Below are 15,452 nucleotides of genomic sequence, written 5' to 3'. Positions count from 1 at the left end.
AAAAGAGCTTTCTGTGATAGTGGAAATGTTTTGCATCTGTGCTGTCCAGTGTGGTAGTCAGCAGCCACATGTGGCTACTGCAACTAAAGACCTAAATTTTTAATTTTGCTTAATTATAGTTTAAAGTTAAAAAGCCTGTGTGGCTGATGCCTACCCTACTGGACAGTGCAGTTCTACATCATAGAAAAGTAGGAAAACATGCAGGTTCTTTTCATGAAGCAGGTAGAATTTGGATACCTAAGTCTGGTTTATATTACACACACACACAAACACACACACACACACAATTTCATGTATGAATATTGTTATAAAAATCTTAAAATATTAGGAATTAGAATTCAGCATATTTAAAACAATAATTTGTCAAAGCAAAGTAATGTTTTTTTTTTCTGAGAATGAAAAGAAGATTTAACTTTAGAAAAATCGCTAGTGTAATTCACCATATTACAATAGGTAAGGAAGAAAGTCATCTGACCTTTGACAAAAATTAGCATTCTACCTAGGACTCACATTTTCTGATTTCACAACTTATTATACAGCAACAAAACTCAATACATGTGGTACTGGTATGAAGATAGACATAGATCAGTGGATTAGGTTTGAGAGTCCAGAAATGAACTTATATGTTTATGCTCAACTGATTTTCAGCAGCAGTACTGAGACAGTTCAATGGATTCCCAACAGCTGGTGGAGAGCCAACTGGGTATGCACATAGAGAAGAATGACGCCGGAACTTACCTCCACACTATGTACAAAAATTAACTCCAACCGGATGATAGTCCTAAATGTAGAAGCTATAACTATAAAACTCCAAGGAGAAAATATAGGGGGAAAGCTTCATGACATTGGAATTGGCAATGATTTCTTGGAAATGACACCAAAAGTACAGGCTATAAAAAGAAAGAAAATCACATTAAAAACTTTTGTTCACCAATGGACAATATCAGCAGAATGAAAAGGGAACTCACAGGATGGCAGAAAATATTTGCAAATCCTGTATCTGATAAGAGGTTAATATCCAGAATATTTTTAAAAATTCCTTCAACTCAACAACAATAAAAAAACAAACAACCTGATTATAAAATGAGCAAAGGACTTGAATAGACATTTTTCTAAATGGCCAGTAAGCACATGAAAAGATGCCCAGCATCACTAATCATTAGGAAAATACAAATCAAAACCACACTGAAATAATATTTCACACCCATTAAGATGGCTATTATCAAATAGAAAAAAGTGTTGGTGATGATGTAGAGAAATTGGAATCTTTGTGCACTATTGATGAAGATATAAAATGGTGCAGCCACTAGGGAAAACAATATGGTGTTTCTTCAAAAAATGAAAAATAGAATTACCATATGATTTAGCACTTCCACTTTCTGGGTATACAGACAAAACAATTAAAAGCAGGGACTCAAGCAGATATTTGTATACCTATGTTTAGAAGCATTATTCACAGTAGCCAAAAGGTCGAAAAAACCCAAATGTATGTCAGTGGAAGAAAGGCTAAACAAAATGTGGCATATTCATACAGTGGATTGTTACTGAACTTTAAAAAGGAAAGAGATTCTGACCCATGCTACAATATAGATGTTGTGGTAAGTGAAATAAGCTGGTCACAAAAGGACAAACACTGTATGATCCCACTGAGATGAGATATTTAATTTAGGTAAATTCAGAGACAGAAAATAGAATGGTGGTTGCTAGGAGCTGGTGGGGAGGAAAGAATGGCAAATTATTGTTTAATGGCTGCAGTGTTCCCTTGGGGAAGGTGAAGTTCTGGAGATGCATGGTGGTGATGGTTGCACAGCAGTGTGAATATGCTTAATGCCCCTTTTGAGAAAGAGAAGGGGGACTATGTATACACACATGTGCACCTTTTATGCACAAAATTCCATATTTCGTATACTTTTATAAGAAGAAACATGGGAGTGTTAAACCAGAAAAAATGAAAAGGTCACCTACTGGGAGTATCTGAGAATAGTGTAGAAACTATAGCAATGGGAGTGAGATTTCTCTGAGAATACTCTTATATTCTCTGAACTTTTGTGTTATGTAACTATTTTACTCAAAAAAATAAAATGAAACCAGAAAAAAACAAATCGTAACCTAAAATTGATTACAAACAGAAACAAACTGAACTGTGTATCAAATGGATATCATAACAGCCTTGAAAAAGTTAATTCAAATAACTTCCACACAGAACCTTCACAGTATACCCTTAATGGGACATATTTCAAAGAAAAAAAATGGAACTTCAAATAAATTCTGATGTTTTCTTAATCTTAGTGGTTTTACCTTAATCATCTGAAGCTATTCTACATGCATTGAAGATAGAGCCATTGAGTAAATAAGATACAAACATGGGACGGGGGAAGATGAAGAACCCTGTAGTACAGATTTTGAGTTGCAGGTATCTATATGAACTGTTAATTCAAAAAAAATTATATAATTTTATATATACTTGTACTATAATTCCATAAGCTCTGTTCATTGAAAAGGTTTAGAAGGAAAGACACCTCAGTAGCAATGTGGTTCCTAAATCCCACTCTTCACAGGAAGGAATCATGGCTCCGTGGAGAAATGGCTGATTTCAAGGCTGAGCAAAAGAGAAAATGTAAGGCGAATTTGGAACCTTCTGTTATTCCAGAAAGAAAAGAATTCTCAAAGAATGATGGGGACCTATCAGAAAGACACAGGAGCCAGCTAGAAGGGGCTCTGACTCACCAAAATTGGAGCAATATGATCAGAAAGAATAATGAAAACAAAAGAACAATGGTATTGGCTTCCATGGGTCCCTAGTGTACAAAAACAAAAAATTTTACATTTGCAGGAAAAGGTCTAATTACAGAATGACAGCTAATAAATATAGAAAGAATGATAGAAAATTACCATTTTGCAACCACCATTTTAATTGATGCAGTCAGGGATAATCAATGAATGCTAGAACGATTGGGTTAAAAAAAAAAAGGTTATCAGAGAATAGGATATTCACATAATCTCAGTGTTTTTCCACACTGATTACCTATTAATTACAAAGGGAAATTATAATGAAGAAATCTGTCAGTCACTCCTTTACAAGTGATCAAATTTAGTATCAGTGATTAGATAAACGGACATTATGTGCTTCTTAAAGTAATGAAGTGAGAAGTATTCAACATCACTTGTATTTTTATCAAAACTGGTTAGTATGAGTGTAATCATAAGGAAACAGTCAGAAATCCAAATTTTGGGGTATTCTATTAAACAGCTAGCCCACACTTTTCAAAAACATGTTTCTTGGAAAACAAAGGCAATAGGACTTTCTAGACTAAAGGAGACTAAAGGAACATGACAACCAAATGCAATATGTAATTCTTGATCAGTTCTTGTATTTAAAAATTAAAACAGCTATAAAGGACATTCTGGGGACAATTAATATTTTTTTTAAATTTTTTATTTTTTATAAACATATATTTTTTATAAACATATATTTTTATCCCCAGGTCTGTGAATCACCAGGTTTACACACTTCACAGCACTCATCAAATCACATACCCTCCCCAATGTCCATAATCCCACCCCCTTCTCCCCAACCCCCTCCCCCCGGCAACCCTCAGTTTGTTTTGTGAGATTAAGAGTCACTTATGGTTTGTCTCCCTCCCAATCCCATCTTGTTTCATTTATTCTTCTACCCATTTAAGCCTCCATGTTGCATCACCACTTCCTCATATCAGGGAGATCATATGATAGTTGTCTTTCTCTGCTTGACTTATTTCGCTAAGCATGATACGCTCTAGTTCCATCCACGTTGTTGCAAATGGCAAGATTTCATTTCTTTTGATGGCTGCATAGTATTCCATTGTGTATATATACCACATCTTCTTGATCCATTCATCTGTTGATGGACATCTAGGTTCTTTCCATAGTTTGGCTATTGTGGACATTGCTGCTATAAACATTCGGGTGCATGTGTCCCTTTGGATCACTACATTTGTATCTTTAGGGTAAATACCCAATAGTGCAATTGCTGGGTCATAGGGCAGTTCTATTTTCAACATTTTGAGGAACCTCCATGCTGTTTTCCAGAGTGGCTGCACCAGCTTGCATTCCCACCAACAGTGTAGGAGGGTTCCCCTTTCTCCGCATCCTCGCCAGCATCTGTCATTTCCTGACTTGTTGATTTTAGCCATTCTGACTGGTGTGAGGTGATATCTCATTGTGGTTTTGATTTGTATTTCCCTGATGCCGAGTGATATGGAGCACTTTTTCATGTGTCTGTTCGCCATCTGGATGTCTTCTTTGCAGAAATGTCTGTTCATGTCTTCTGCCCATTTCTTGATTGGATTATTTGTTCTTTGGGTGTTGAGTTTGCTAAGTTCTTTATAGATTCTGGACACTAGTCCTTTATCTGATATGTCGTTTGCAAATATCTTCTCCCATTCTGTCAGTTGTCTTTTGATTTTGTTAACTGTTTCCTTTGCTGTGCAAAAGCTTTTGATCTTGATGAAATCCCAGTAGTTCATTTTTTCCCTTGCTTCCCTTGCCTTTTGCGTTGTTCCTAGGAAGATGTTGCTGCGGCAGAGGTCGAAGAGGTTGCTGCCCGTGTTCTCCTCAAGGATTTTGATGGATTCCTTTCGTACATTGAGGTCCTTCATCCATTTTGAGTCTATTTTTGTGTGTGGTGTAAGGAAATGGTCCAATTTCATTTTTCTGCATGTGGCTGTCCAATTTTCCCAGCACCATTTATTGAAAAGGCTGTCTTTTTTCCATTGGACATTCTTTCCTGCTTTGTCGAAGATTAGTTGACCATAGAGTTGAGGGTCTATTTCTGGGCTCTCTATTCTGTTCCATTGATCTATGTGTCTGTTTTTGTGCCAGTACCATGCTGTCTTGATGATGACAGCTTTGTAATAGAGCTTGAAGTCCGGAATTGTGATGCCACCAACGTTGGCTTTCTTTTTCAATATCCCTTTGGCTATTCGAGGTCTTTTCTGGTTCCATATAAATTTTAGAATTATTTGTTCCATTTCTTTGAAAAAGATGGATGGTACTTTGATAGGAATTGCATTAAATGTGTAGATTGCTTTAGGTAGCATAGACATTTTCACAATATTTAATATTTTTAATTAAATTTCTTGGGTATGACAGTATTTCAGTTTTAAAGGAGAGTGTCCTTGTTCTAAGGACAAGTGTACTGATGTATTTAGGGGTGAAGTGTCACTGTGTCTCTGACTTTCTTGTAGTTCAGAGGGAAAAGTGTGTGTAGATAGATGGAAAGCAAAATAGTGAAATGTTGCTAGTTGTTAAATCTAGGTAAAGGGTACATGGTTGTTCGTGTACTGTTTTGCTACTTTAGGTTTAAGATTTTTCAAAATAAAAAGTTTAAATAAATTATGTATATAATTATACATATATATGTGTATGTGTGTTCATGTTCCCCAGGCCTCCTCTGGACTTCTCCCCAGAGTTGCTGAATCAGAATCTCTAGGTAATGAGGCTTGGGATTCTGCATGGTAAAATGACTCTCCCGAGACTCTAACAAAATTGGTCTTTATTTGGGAAACATTGCTCTAGAAGAGCATTCTTCTGTAAAATCTTGTATGATTTGTGTGTGTATGTGTGTGTGTTCTGTTCACAAAGGAAACATTCATACTCCCTTGCAGAGTCCTCCAGGGGAAAAGGTGGAAAGGTAGAATGATCCTCAGGTGACACTATTAACTCAATGCTACCAACCTTTTCCTCACACTCCCTTGTTTCACTGACCTATTCTACTACTCAGGACTGTGATTATTTCTTATAAACAGGACTGTTTGAATCACTAGTTCTCAAACTTGGCTGCCAATTAGAATCACCCAGAGAGTTCTTAAGAATTTCAGTGCCTAGGCCTTACCTCAGATCAGTTAGATCAGAATTTCTGATTATGGGTGAGACCAGTGTAGTCTTTACTGCTCCCTCAGGGGATTCCAGTGTCTACTTTTGGGAATCTAAAACAGAAGCTGGCTTCTGGTAAGGCCCCTAGTTGAGTATGTCAGGATCCCAGTACAAAGTGCCTAGTCAGCAAACTTAGTCACATGGCCTGGGGTATATGTGGGTATCTTGACTTGAAAGGAATCCTTTGTATATTCCTGTCACTGATCAGTCTTTCCACTTGCTATAGCTTCCCAGGCCTGTCAATAGAAAGGAGGTTTTAAAAAGATACACATCTCATTTTGTGATCACAGAATCTGAACTCCATAAAAACCTCTGGGGGTGGTCAACCCCAAAATTTGGAAGTCACTTTAACCATGGTGTCTTAAAAATATTCACTAAACTCCCTCTTCTCTACAGCAAGGACTCTGCCAGACCCAGGTATACATATACCTATCTCAAGGTAAGTCGCGACCTCCACCCTCAATTAAATCAATCTGAGGTAACTTGTGTTGGTAAGTGTATATGGGAATGGAACAGCGATGTGGGGATAGAGTCCTATCAGAACTAAAAGGAATCCAGTCTTCCCAAATAGTCAGGCCGGATATTCACTTCTTCCTCAGGGAAGACAGTGTGGTTGACATTTCTCTGCCAGTTTCACTTCTCCTTTCTTTCATGCATGGGGTAAAATTGAGCTCATCCACTCAACTCAGTTTGGAAGCATGGCTTTAATTCTGTGTCATCATCTGACAAATACAGAAACAGGGAAAAGGAAGTAAGTTGTCCAGGGTTGTACATTGAGTTAGTGGCATCTTTCTGTACATGAATTTGTAGATGTACATGTATGTAAAGCTCCTCTTGGAGAAGAAAGGGAGTTGGGAATCGTCTTGACAGCCATAGAGTCTAATAACTTCACAAAGCTTGGAATTATTGGATGGGACCATGGCTGGGTAGGGAGGGGAACCCACTACCAGGTGGTTCCTGATATGCATGCGGTTCTGTTACTCGCCACCAGAGGGCATGAACTTTGGTTAAATCCTAGGCCTGCTGATCTGCATCTAAGTCCAGAGCTTCCTCAGGTCAAGGTTAGTTTAAACAGCTGGATCCTAACTTATTCAGTAGTCCCACTAGTGGGACTTGGGAATATCAGGAAGCTCCTTATAATCGGTTCTTTATAAATATTTTTTTTAAAGAAATCCTAGGTAAGCACAGAACACTTGCAGCATGCCTGTGTTTAGAATTAGAGAGACCTGGCTTTGTCTTATTAGCTTAGCTTCTTAAAAGCTTAGTTATGTGGGCACTGGTGAGTTCCTCTTCCTTGACTTTTAACCTTGAATTTCAATTGCCTCACCTGCCAGATCGTTCCTAAACTCTGCTATACCTGGTTTTTGTGAGTATTTAATGGGATAACATGAGAAAGTGTCCATCGATTCTTGGTACCTGTTTACTAAGTGGAGATTTTTCCTTTGTCCAGTAAAAACTCATGGAGTTTATATCATAGTTGGAAAAGACATACACATTACAAGGAAAAAAAGAAAGAAAATCCAGACAATGATAAGGGCTAAGGGCCAAAAGGAGCAGGATTTAGGAAGCTGTTTTAAGTAAGATGGCCTAGGAATGCCTCTCTGAGGAGATGATAGTTCGGCAAAGAATTAACAAAGATTTGAGAAAGGGAAGGGTGTTTGAGGCAGGATACAGCTTGGTGTGTCTGAGAAATAGAAAGATCAGTGAAAGGGGGCAGAGGAGTGACAGGAGGGGAGTTAGGAGAAGTAAGCAAATTCCAGACCATGTAAGCCTTGTTAATATACCTGAAGACCATAAATTTATTTTGTGTTATGGGATGTAAGCATAACAGTAATGTGGTCTGATTTATATTTAAAAACACACACACAAACATACCATTCTGGCTGTTATGTGGAGCAGTAGGGAGGCAAAAGTAGAGGCAGGGAGTCTAGGTAGAAAGCTGATGGAGCATTCTCGGCAGAGTGTAACTGGGCCTTAGATTGGGGCAGTCACTGGTGGGTGAGAAATCTTGAATGGCAAGAAATGGTTTGAAGATGCACATGCTGTCAAGCCTTGCTGACTAAATGTATTTGAGAGGTGCTAGAAGGAAGGCATCAGAGGTGACTTTTAGGCCTTTTGGCCTGAGCCAGCTGGGTTTAAATAAATGGTACCAGTGAGCTGAGATGATTGGACAAGTTGGAGGCGGGCAGCAAATCCAGAGTTGTGCTTGAAACTTAGTCGTTTTGAGACCTCTTAGCATCCAAGTAGACTTACAGAACAAGTTGGAAATATGGCCATGAAACTCAGGGCAGAGGTTTGAGCTGGGGATATAAATTGGCAGTCCTATTTTCCAGGAAGGGACTAGAGACCAAGAAGAAGAGGACAAGTGGCCGAGCGCTAAGGTGCTCCCGCTTTCAGAGGTTGGGATTTCTGAACCCACCTGTTCTTTTCCTCATAAGCACCCCAGGCCATTGTTTAATTCAAGAAGATCCTCAAATTACTATTTTTATTCTTCTTCTCTTCCCTCTTATACAAATTCATGACCCAAACTCCTTTTACCAGTAAAAACATTACAGTAGGGCTGAGTGATGAAATATTTGAAGATATTAATATGCTGATTGATAATGAAGGTTCTGGAGACAGAGGAAATGGGCTGAAGTCCTGCCTCTGCTATTGACTAGTTAGTGTAGTCCCCTCAGATTGTACTTCATTTCCGTAAGCTCAGTCTTTCCATCTGTAATGGCCAGCGTTTATCTAACACCAGTCATATACCAGGCTGAGTTTTAAGTCTTTCACTTGTCTTAACCTATTTTAATCCTTAGAACAACCCACTAAGGTGGTTACCATTTCTATTCCACTTTATTGTTAAAAGAAAGCAAAACCAGAGAGAGTTTTTGTAATTTGCCCTGGGTTACGCATCAGGTAAATGGCAGAGCCAGATTTGAATCTAAGCAGCCTGGTTCCTGAACCAGTGCTCCTTTTCTCATACCTAATTCACAGAGTTGTAGTGATTAAATGAGGTAACCCACTTAGCGTGCACAGCACATAGAGCCTAGCATTTCATATGTGCATAATATATGTTCTCTTTGGAAGGCAGCATAGTATGAAAGAGAACTTTCATGGAAGAGAACCCAGATGAAGGGTCCTAGGGCTCCAGGCTGATTCTACAAGAGAAATTTGTGTTACCACAGTTAAGTTTTGTAGCCTCCCTGGACTTCAGTTTTAGACTTCAGTTCAACCTGCAACATAAAATCTTTGTACAGTATGGTCTCTGAGGGCCCTTTCAATGGTAAAATGCTATCTGTGACTGCCCAAGACTGAATTGGGATACCTTTGAATTTGGAGGGGGGCGTCCCACATCACTGTAAGCGTTGGGGAATAAGGTACCTCGGTAATTCCTTGGGTTGGTAACATTTCTGTGTTACTTCTGTGCTGTTCTTGAAGGAGCTTGGTAGGAGGTGGCGAAACAGAATAGTTAAGAGCCTGAGGTCTAGGGTGGGGCAATCATATATGGCAGTCTTCATCACTTACTACCCTGGACAAGATACTTATTTTGAGTTTCCATTTCATCTTCTGCAAACTAAGGGTAGTAACAGTGCATACCTCGTGGTATTATTTCAGATATCCAGAAGGAAATTGCATGTGAAGAATTTTATGCACAATAAGCAGTCAATACGAATTAGCTATTACAATATTATTATAGTGTTCCCAGGTTTTTTTTTTTCCTTCAAGTTCCAGGTGAGCTAGGAGCTCCAGAGTAACCTATTTCTAAAAGAATGGAATTGGTAATTACATAGCAAGGCACTCCTTGGGAACTGAGGACATGAATCTGAATGTTCTAATCATGCAGTCATTTCTCCTACTTCTCTTTTATCAAGGTATAGCAGGCATCTCCCTAGAACAGTTGTGCCTTGCCTCGCCTTGCCCAGAGGTGTGGTGAACAAATTCACGGCACATCTGCTCTAGGTTTGACTTGCCTCGGCCCTTGCCTGACCTGAGGAGAGTTGTTTTCCTCACACACAGACCAGGCCCGAATTTCTGAAGAAATTTATTTATTTTACTCTGATCAAAGGAAAAGTGTAGTCAAGACTCCTTTGACTGTGAGTAACAAAACTCTACTCAAACCAGGTGAAAGGAGGAAGCAAGAATTACCGACTCCGTATGACCAAGAAGTTAAGGCCGAGTGTATTTGGACACAGGGTTTTAAACACTCTCATGGCTCCCCATCTCTTGCTCTACCATGGCTTTATTCTCAGTTATGTTCTCCATGTAGCAGTGCCAAACCTACAGACATCCTTCTAGCCATGATCTCAGAGAAAGACAGACACACCTCCAACATGCCTATCCTGTCAGAACACAGCTGACCCAACTTGGGACATACATACACATTCTCAGTGGGGGGAGTCTGATGCCTTCACCTGGCATTGTTTTCTGTTCCATAGCCAGGTTGGTACAGTCATGCAATAGGCATTCCCACCAAATCACACAGAATTTTTCCAGAAGGAAAAAAGACTAGGAAAGCAAAAAAGTAAACAGTAGCAGTTCTGGATGAAGGGATGGGAACATCCGCATTACTGTCACCACTGCTGATACAAATGAGCGGCCTCAGGACCTCGCCTGACCTGGGGGAGCTTGGCTTAGCCCAGCCAGCTTTGAGACAAAACGTTTACATCATGTGGGGCAGTAACTCTCTAATCTCCACATTCTTCTCTCTTTTCACTTCCTCCCCCTTAACTACAGTTATTAATTAATACTTAATCCCCAAAGTCGATTCTTCCTTTTTCATTTTGCTTGCACATTGATAGTCTAGGATATGTAGTCCCACAGTGTGGGCTGAAGGGTCCTACTGCCTGGGTTTCAGTTCTGTCCTCATTTGCTCACTTCGAGATCTTAAGTTTACTTTATACCTCTCTTCTCCTCTATAAAGTGGAGATAATATCTACCTCCCTGGGTTGTGTTGAGTAGTAGATGGTCTATGGAAAGCGATCAGCACCGTGTCACACACACAGTAAAGTTCTCAATAATAACAGTTGATATTTCCAGCTCTGCAGCTTTGATGCAGCCTGTCTGTTGTTTTGTGAGGAATGGGAAAGCTGAGGTCGATGGGGAGACTTCTCAAAAAGCACTAGTTTTGAGTATCTCAGGTTAGAGAGTTGAAGCCAAATAAAGGGAAACATTCAGAGATCTATTTGGAAGACCTAACTACAATAACAATCTTATTTTTACAATTTACTAATTAAGTGGCACATTTTTTTCTGCTTTTACTTGCTGAACGACAATGGACAATTAATCTCTCTAGGCTTCTTTTTACTCTCTGGGAAAATGTGTATTTTGGGATAGGATTGTCCCTTCCATCTTCATCATTGTCTCATTCTTAATTGTTTAAGGAAAAATGAGTATCAGAAAGTGTTTTGTACTGTGTGTGTGTGTGTGTGTGTGAGAGAGAGAGAGAGAAAGGAAGAGAAAGTGAGACACAGAGAGAGAAATAATGAGTTAGTTTAATATGGAAAGAAACCAAAAAGATTTACGTGTATATTGGGTGTATCAGTTGACCTATTTGGTTTCTTAAGAGATTATCCTATCCCCTTTCACACCCTGCTGTCTAGATCATTTCTAAGAATTGGTTAATCCTGTCACACATCTATTTTGGACTTTTAAAGGAAAGCTTTTTAAACATTATAATATGTATTTTCTAATACTTTTCACAGAGTCAGAAAAGGTGGTTGGGGACTTTGTTCCACTTCTTACTCTGCAACATTACCTTGGGCAAGTTCTGTGCCCTCTCCTTTGCCTCATTTCCTTGGCTGTCTAATGAGGCATTCTATTTCACCTTTAAGTCCTTTCCTAACAGCCTGTGGTTCTGTAACTGCCACAGCATATAGGTTGTGGCAGGAGTAGCTGGATTCCCAAGGGAAAACTTGATCTCACCACTCCCTTTTGAAACACATTTTTTATCTGTTGCCCATTATGTTTGCTGCAGGATTTCGGCTGAATGCCTCCTCTTGGCCCATGTTCCTTTTGAAGACACTAAATGGAGCAGAGATGGCTCCCATCAGGATTTTCCACAAGGTATGGTGTCCTTCAGATATCACCACTTGCCTAAGGTCAGATGCTCTCGTTCTTTCATTTACTAAGCCCCTAGTGTCTATGTTATGAAGTGAGGGTGCCTTCTCAGAAACTAGTTCAGAGGGAGAATTTTTTAGTACCTTATGAAGCAGCACCTGTCCCTGGAGGAAATTTCACTCTAAGTCAGGATTCCTAGGTTTGGGGTCCTCACTCTTCCAAAAATAAGCTGTGTCCTTTTGTCCTTATCTGTAAGTGGGATTCTGTCTCACAGGGTTGTTAAGTTAAAATGTGTTTAACAGTAAAACACATAAAATATATTATAAATCTAAAGGAGCTATTGTCATCTTAGATCTTGGAATTCTGTAAGGTCCATATGCTAAACAAAGAGAAAGAAAACTCTTTTTTGAATGACTACAGTGTGTTTGGAGTTGCTATACACCATCTCATTTAATATCCACAGTTAACTTTCTGAAGCAAGAATTCCAATTTCCATTTCATAGTTAAGGAAACAAATACTTTTAAATCAAGAACTTGCCCAAGATCACATGGCTAGTAAGTGGTGGATGAGGGATGTAAAACCTGTACCCATTCTTACTTACTTCTTAAGGCAGGAAGCTATCAGTCTGTGCTCAGCTGAATTCTTTAATGAGGTAAAGGGGACTGAAGTAGTTTTGCCTATCCTGCTAGTTAAGTCTAAACCCAAAGAGCACTATATGGTTCCCAGAATATAGTGTACTTGGCAACTTAAAAGCCCTTTCACTACAGCATATATCAAAATGGTGGGGTGGTGGGGGAGGGAGACCAACAAATATTCTTTTACAGGCTTTGCCAAGCTACCAGAAAGTTAGAAACTCTGCAGAAGCAGAATGAGGAAGGAGAACCAGTGACAAGTGTATGTGGTGCATCTGTAGACGCCTTAAAGGGCATTGCCAGTCTTACTTTATAAGGACCTTATCTTTTAAGCCACAGTAGGATAGATGAGCACTTGTGGGCCTGTGCAAGGCAGGGAAACGGGCCTGAGACTGCAATGTAGATGACCAGATCAGCTGGTTACTCCTTTGTGGAGAGGCTGTTAACACTGATAAGGAAAGGCTCTGCGTGGGTTCTAGGGAGGGGTGAAAATGGAGTCACTTCCTCCGATAAAGTGGTCTTGACCCCTGCAGGTCCATGGTTCAGATAGAGTGCCTGGAGATATTTCTGAGTACCCGCAGAGGCAAACCCAAAGCCTGTCCAGGTGGTTTGGTTGCTTTCAATCCAAGGTCATAGACGTCCCAAAAGTGAAGCATCATTGAATATGAGGGTTTGTTTCAGAATTCCAGAGTCCTAAAAATTCTCAAAACAAATTCAACATGATGGGACATCAGTAGATCCAATAAACAGTAAGGCTATACCCCAAGGGCTTTCAGATAATAGAAATACCAGAAAGAGATTATAAATGAAGTATTTAAAAATTATTAAAGAATGAAAAGAAGGACTTTAAAAATTGAGAGGATACAAAACCTTATTTCTAAAAATATTTGAAAAAAACAAGCTGAACATTCAGAAATGAAACTTAATGATTGAAAGAACAAATTAAAGGGTAGGTATATAAGAAACTAGGACTTACAGAATTAACTGAAAGACATGTATAAGGACTGTCCTCAGAACACAGTGCAGAGAGATAAAGAGATGGAAAATATTAAAAAGAAGAGACAGGAGAATAATATTAGAAGGCCTGATATGTGCTGATCATGAACTTCAGAAAGATTAATTAGAAAGAACAGAGAATAATGGTATTCAGGAAGATATTAACAGAATTTTCCAGAGTGTATAATAAAGACGAATATATACCTTAAAACATCACAATATGACTGAAGTCCAAAGGAGAGATCTGAACAAGTAATCACGCAGAACACCTTCCAAAGGATTACAGGTAGGCCGGCAGCACATTTCCAGACAGCAGTGGTACAAGCCAAAAGACAATAGAACAGTTACCTTCCAAGTATCGAGAAAAAACTGTTGTCCACCTACAATTTTATATCTAGCCATATTATTATTTCAGAATTAATGTAAAATCAAGACATTTCCAAACAATTTATACAAGTAGTTACTAATTATAGACACTGAAAGAACAGCTGAAAATTTATTTCATGAGGGAGAAAACTGAATTCAGAAAGTAAGAATGGAAGAAGTAGTGGTGAGGAAAAATTGTTTAACATGGGGGTAAAGCTAATCAAGCAGTGCCTATAACTATATAAACTAAGTATAATAACAACGTGGAGCTAAATTACCAAACACCTATTAACTCGGGAGTAGTAAAACAGTCTAAGGTCCTTATATTGCTTGGGACTGTACATAAAGATGAGTTTAGATTTAATTATGTCAGCTGTACAGTTATAATCTTCAGGAATAATCCACTGGAAGATTATAAAGAAAACGGTTAACATCTGAATCAATGGAGCAGTGGAAAGGGAAGAAAATTCAATTAATTATAAAGGAGAAAAGGGAACCTGGAAAAATCAAGTTACATAGAAAGTCGGCAATATGATAATTGTAATAAATTTAAATACACCAGTTATCACAAAAATGAGCTTAAACTCATCAGTTCAGACATACAATTAGATTGTTTTTAAATTTGACTACATGTTGTTTACAAGAGACACTACTGAAATATGACACTAAAATATTGTAAGGAAAAGCAAAGACAACACTAGGCAAATCTTCATCCAAATGAAGCCAGCGCTAATCATACTGATCTTAGGCAAGGAGACTTTGTTGCTGAAAGACATTCTAAAGAGCCCTCTATCTACCAGTAAAAGAGTACACACTACTGAAAAACAGTGCCTCAGATATAAAAGCAAAATTTGACAGAATTTGGACAAATTGGAAAATCCACAATTGCTATGAGATATTTTAGTACATGTCTCTCAGTAACTGATAAATCAAGCACTCAAGGAAATTGACATATGAATCATCATAAGGTACTCAGTATTAAATCAGCTGATCAGTTTTAAAAAATCAGTTCCATTTTTATTTAATAGCAACAAGTGGCTTAAAAATAAAATTTTAAAAGATAGCACTTACCATAGCAATGAAATTATAATATGCCTAGAAAAATGTTAGTAAGCATGAGATATTTATAGAGAAAATTTAAAATTTCATATTAGAGAAGGAATCTACATTAAAGAATGCTTAATAAATGGAAAATACTATCATGTTCATGGATGAGAAAGCTAAATATCATTTATACAAAGGTTATTTCTTCCTAAATTAATCTATAAATTCATTGGGATTCCAGTCAAAATCCAAATAGGGGTTTTCTGTGGACTTGAAAAGCTGATTCTATGAAATCAGCTTTCATATGAAAGATCATACGAAATTCATGTGAAAGCTCAAGGAGAAAGAACACCCAAAGCCATACCAAAAAATGACAAACTAGGGGACTTTTTCTACCAGATATCCATTTAATAGGATGGTGTTATTGGTGTAGGATCAAAGTGTAAGGCCAGGGAAAG

At 38.3% G+C, this 15,452-nt stretch overlaps 1 protein-coding gene across 9 annotated transcripts in view; it reads left to right on the top strand.

Moving 5' to 3' along the window:
• Positions 1 to 15,452, top strand: part of SCMH1 (Scm polycomb group protein homolog 1) — a 172,086-nt gene that overhangs the window by 78,172 nt on the left and 78,462 nt on the right. For all 9 annotated transcript variants that reach the window (XM_059137834.1, XM_059137835.1, XM_059137833.1 and 6 more), the window contains one exon: positions 11,873 to 11,961. In XM_059137834.1, the coding sequence (XP_058993817.1) occupies positions 11,873 to 11,961 (89 nt within the window). The remainder of the gene's footprint in view (positions 1 to 11,872; positions 11,962 to 15,452) is intronic.

Source organism: Mustela lutreola, chromosome 10 (assembly GCF_030435805.1).
Source record: "Mustela lutreola isolate mMusLut2 chromosome 10, mMusLut2.pri, whole genome shotgun sequence".
Taxonomy (NCBI): Eukaryota; Metazoa; Chordata; class Mammalia; order Carnivora; family Mustelidae; genus Mustela; species Mustela lutreola.
Note: the sequence above shows the minus strand (reverse complement) of the source record. Positions and strands in the feature narration are given on the sequence as shown.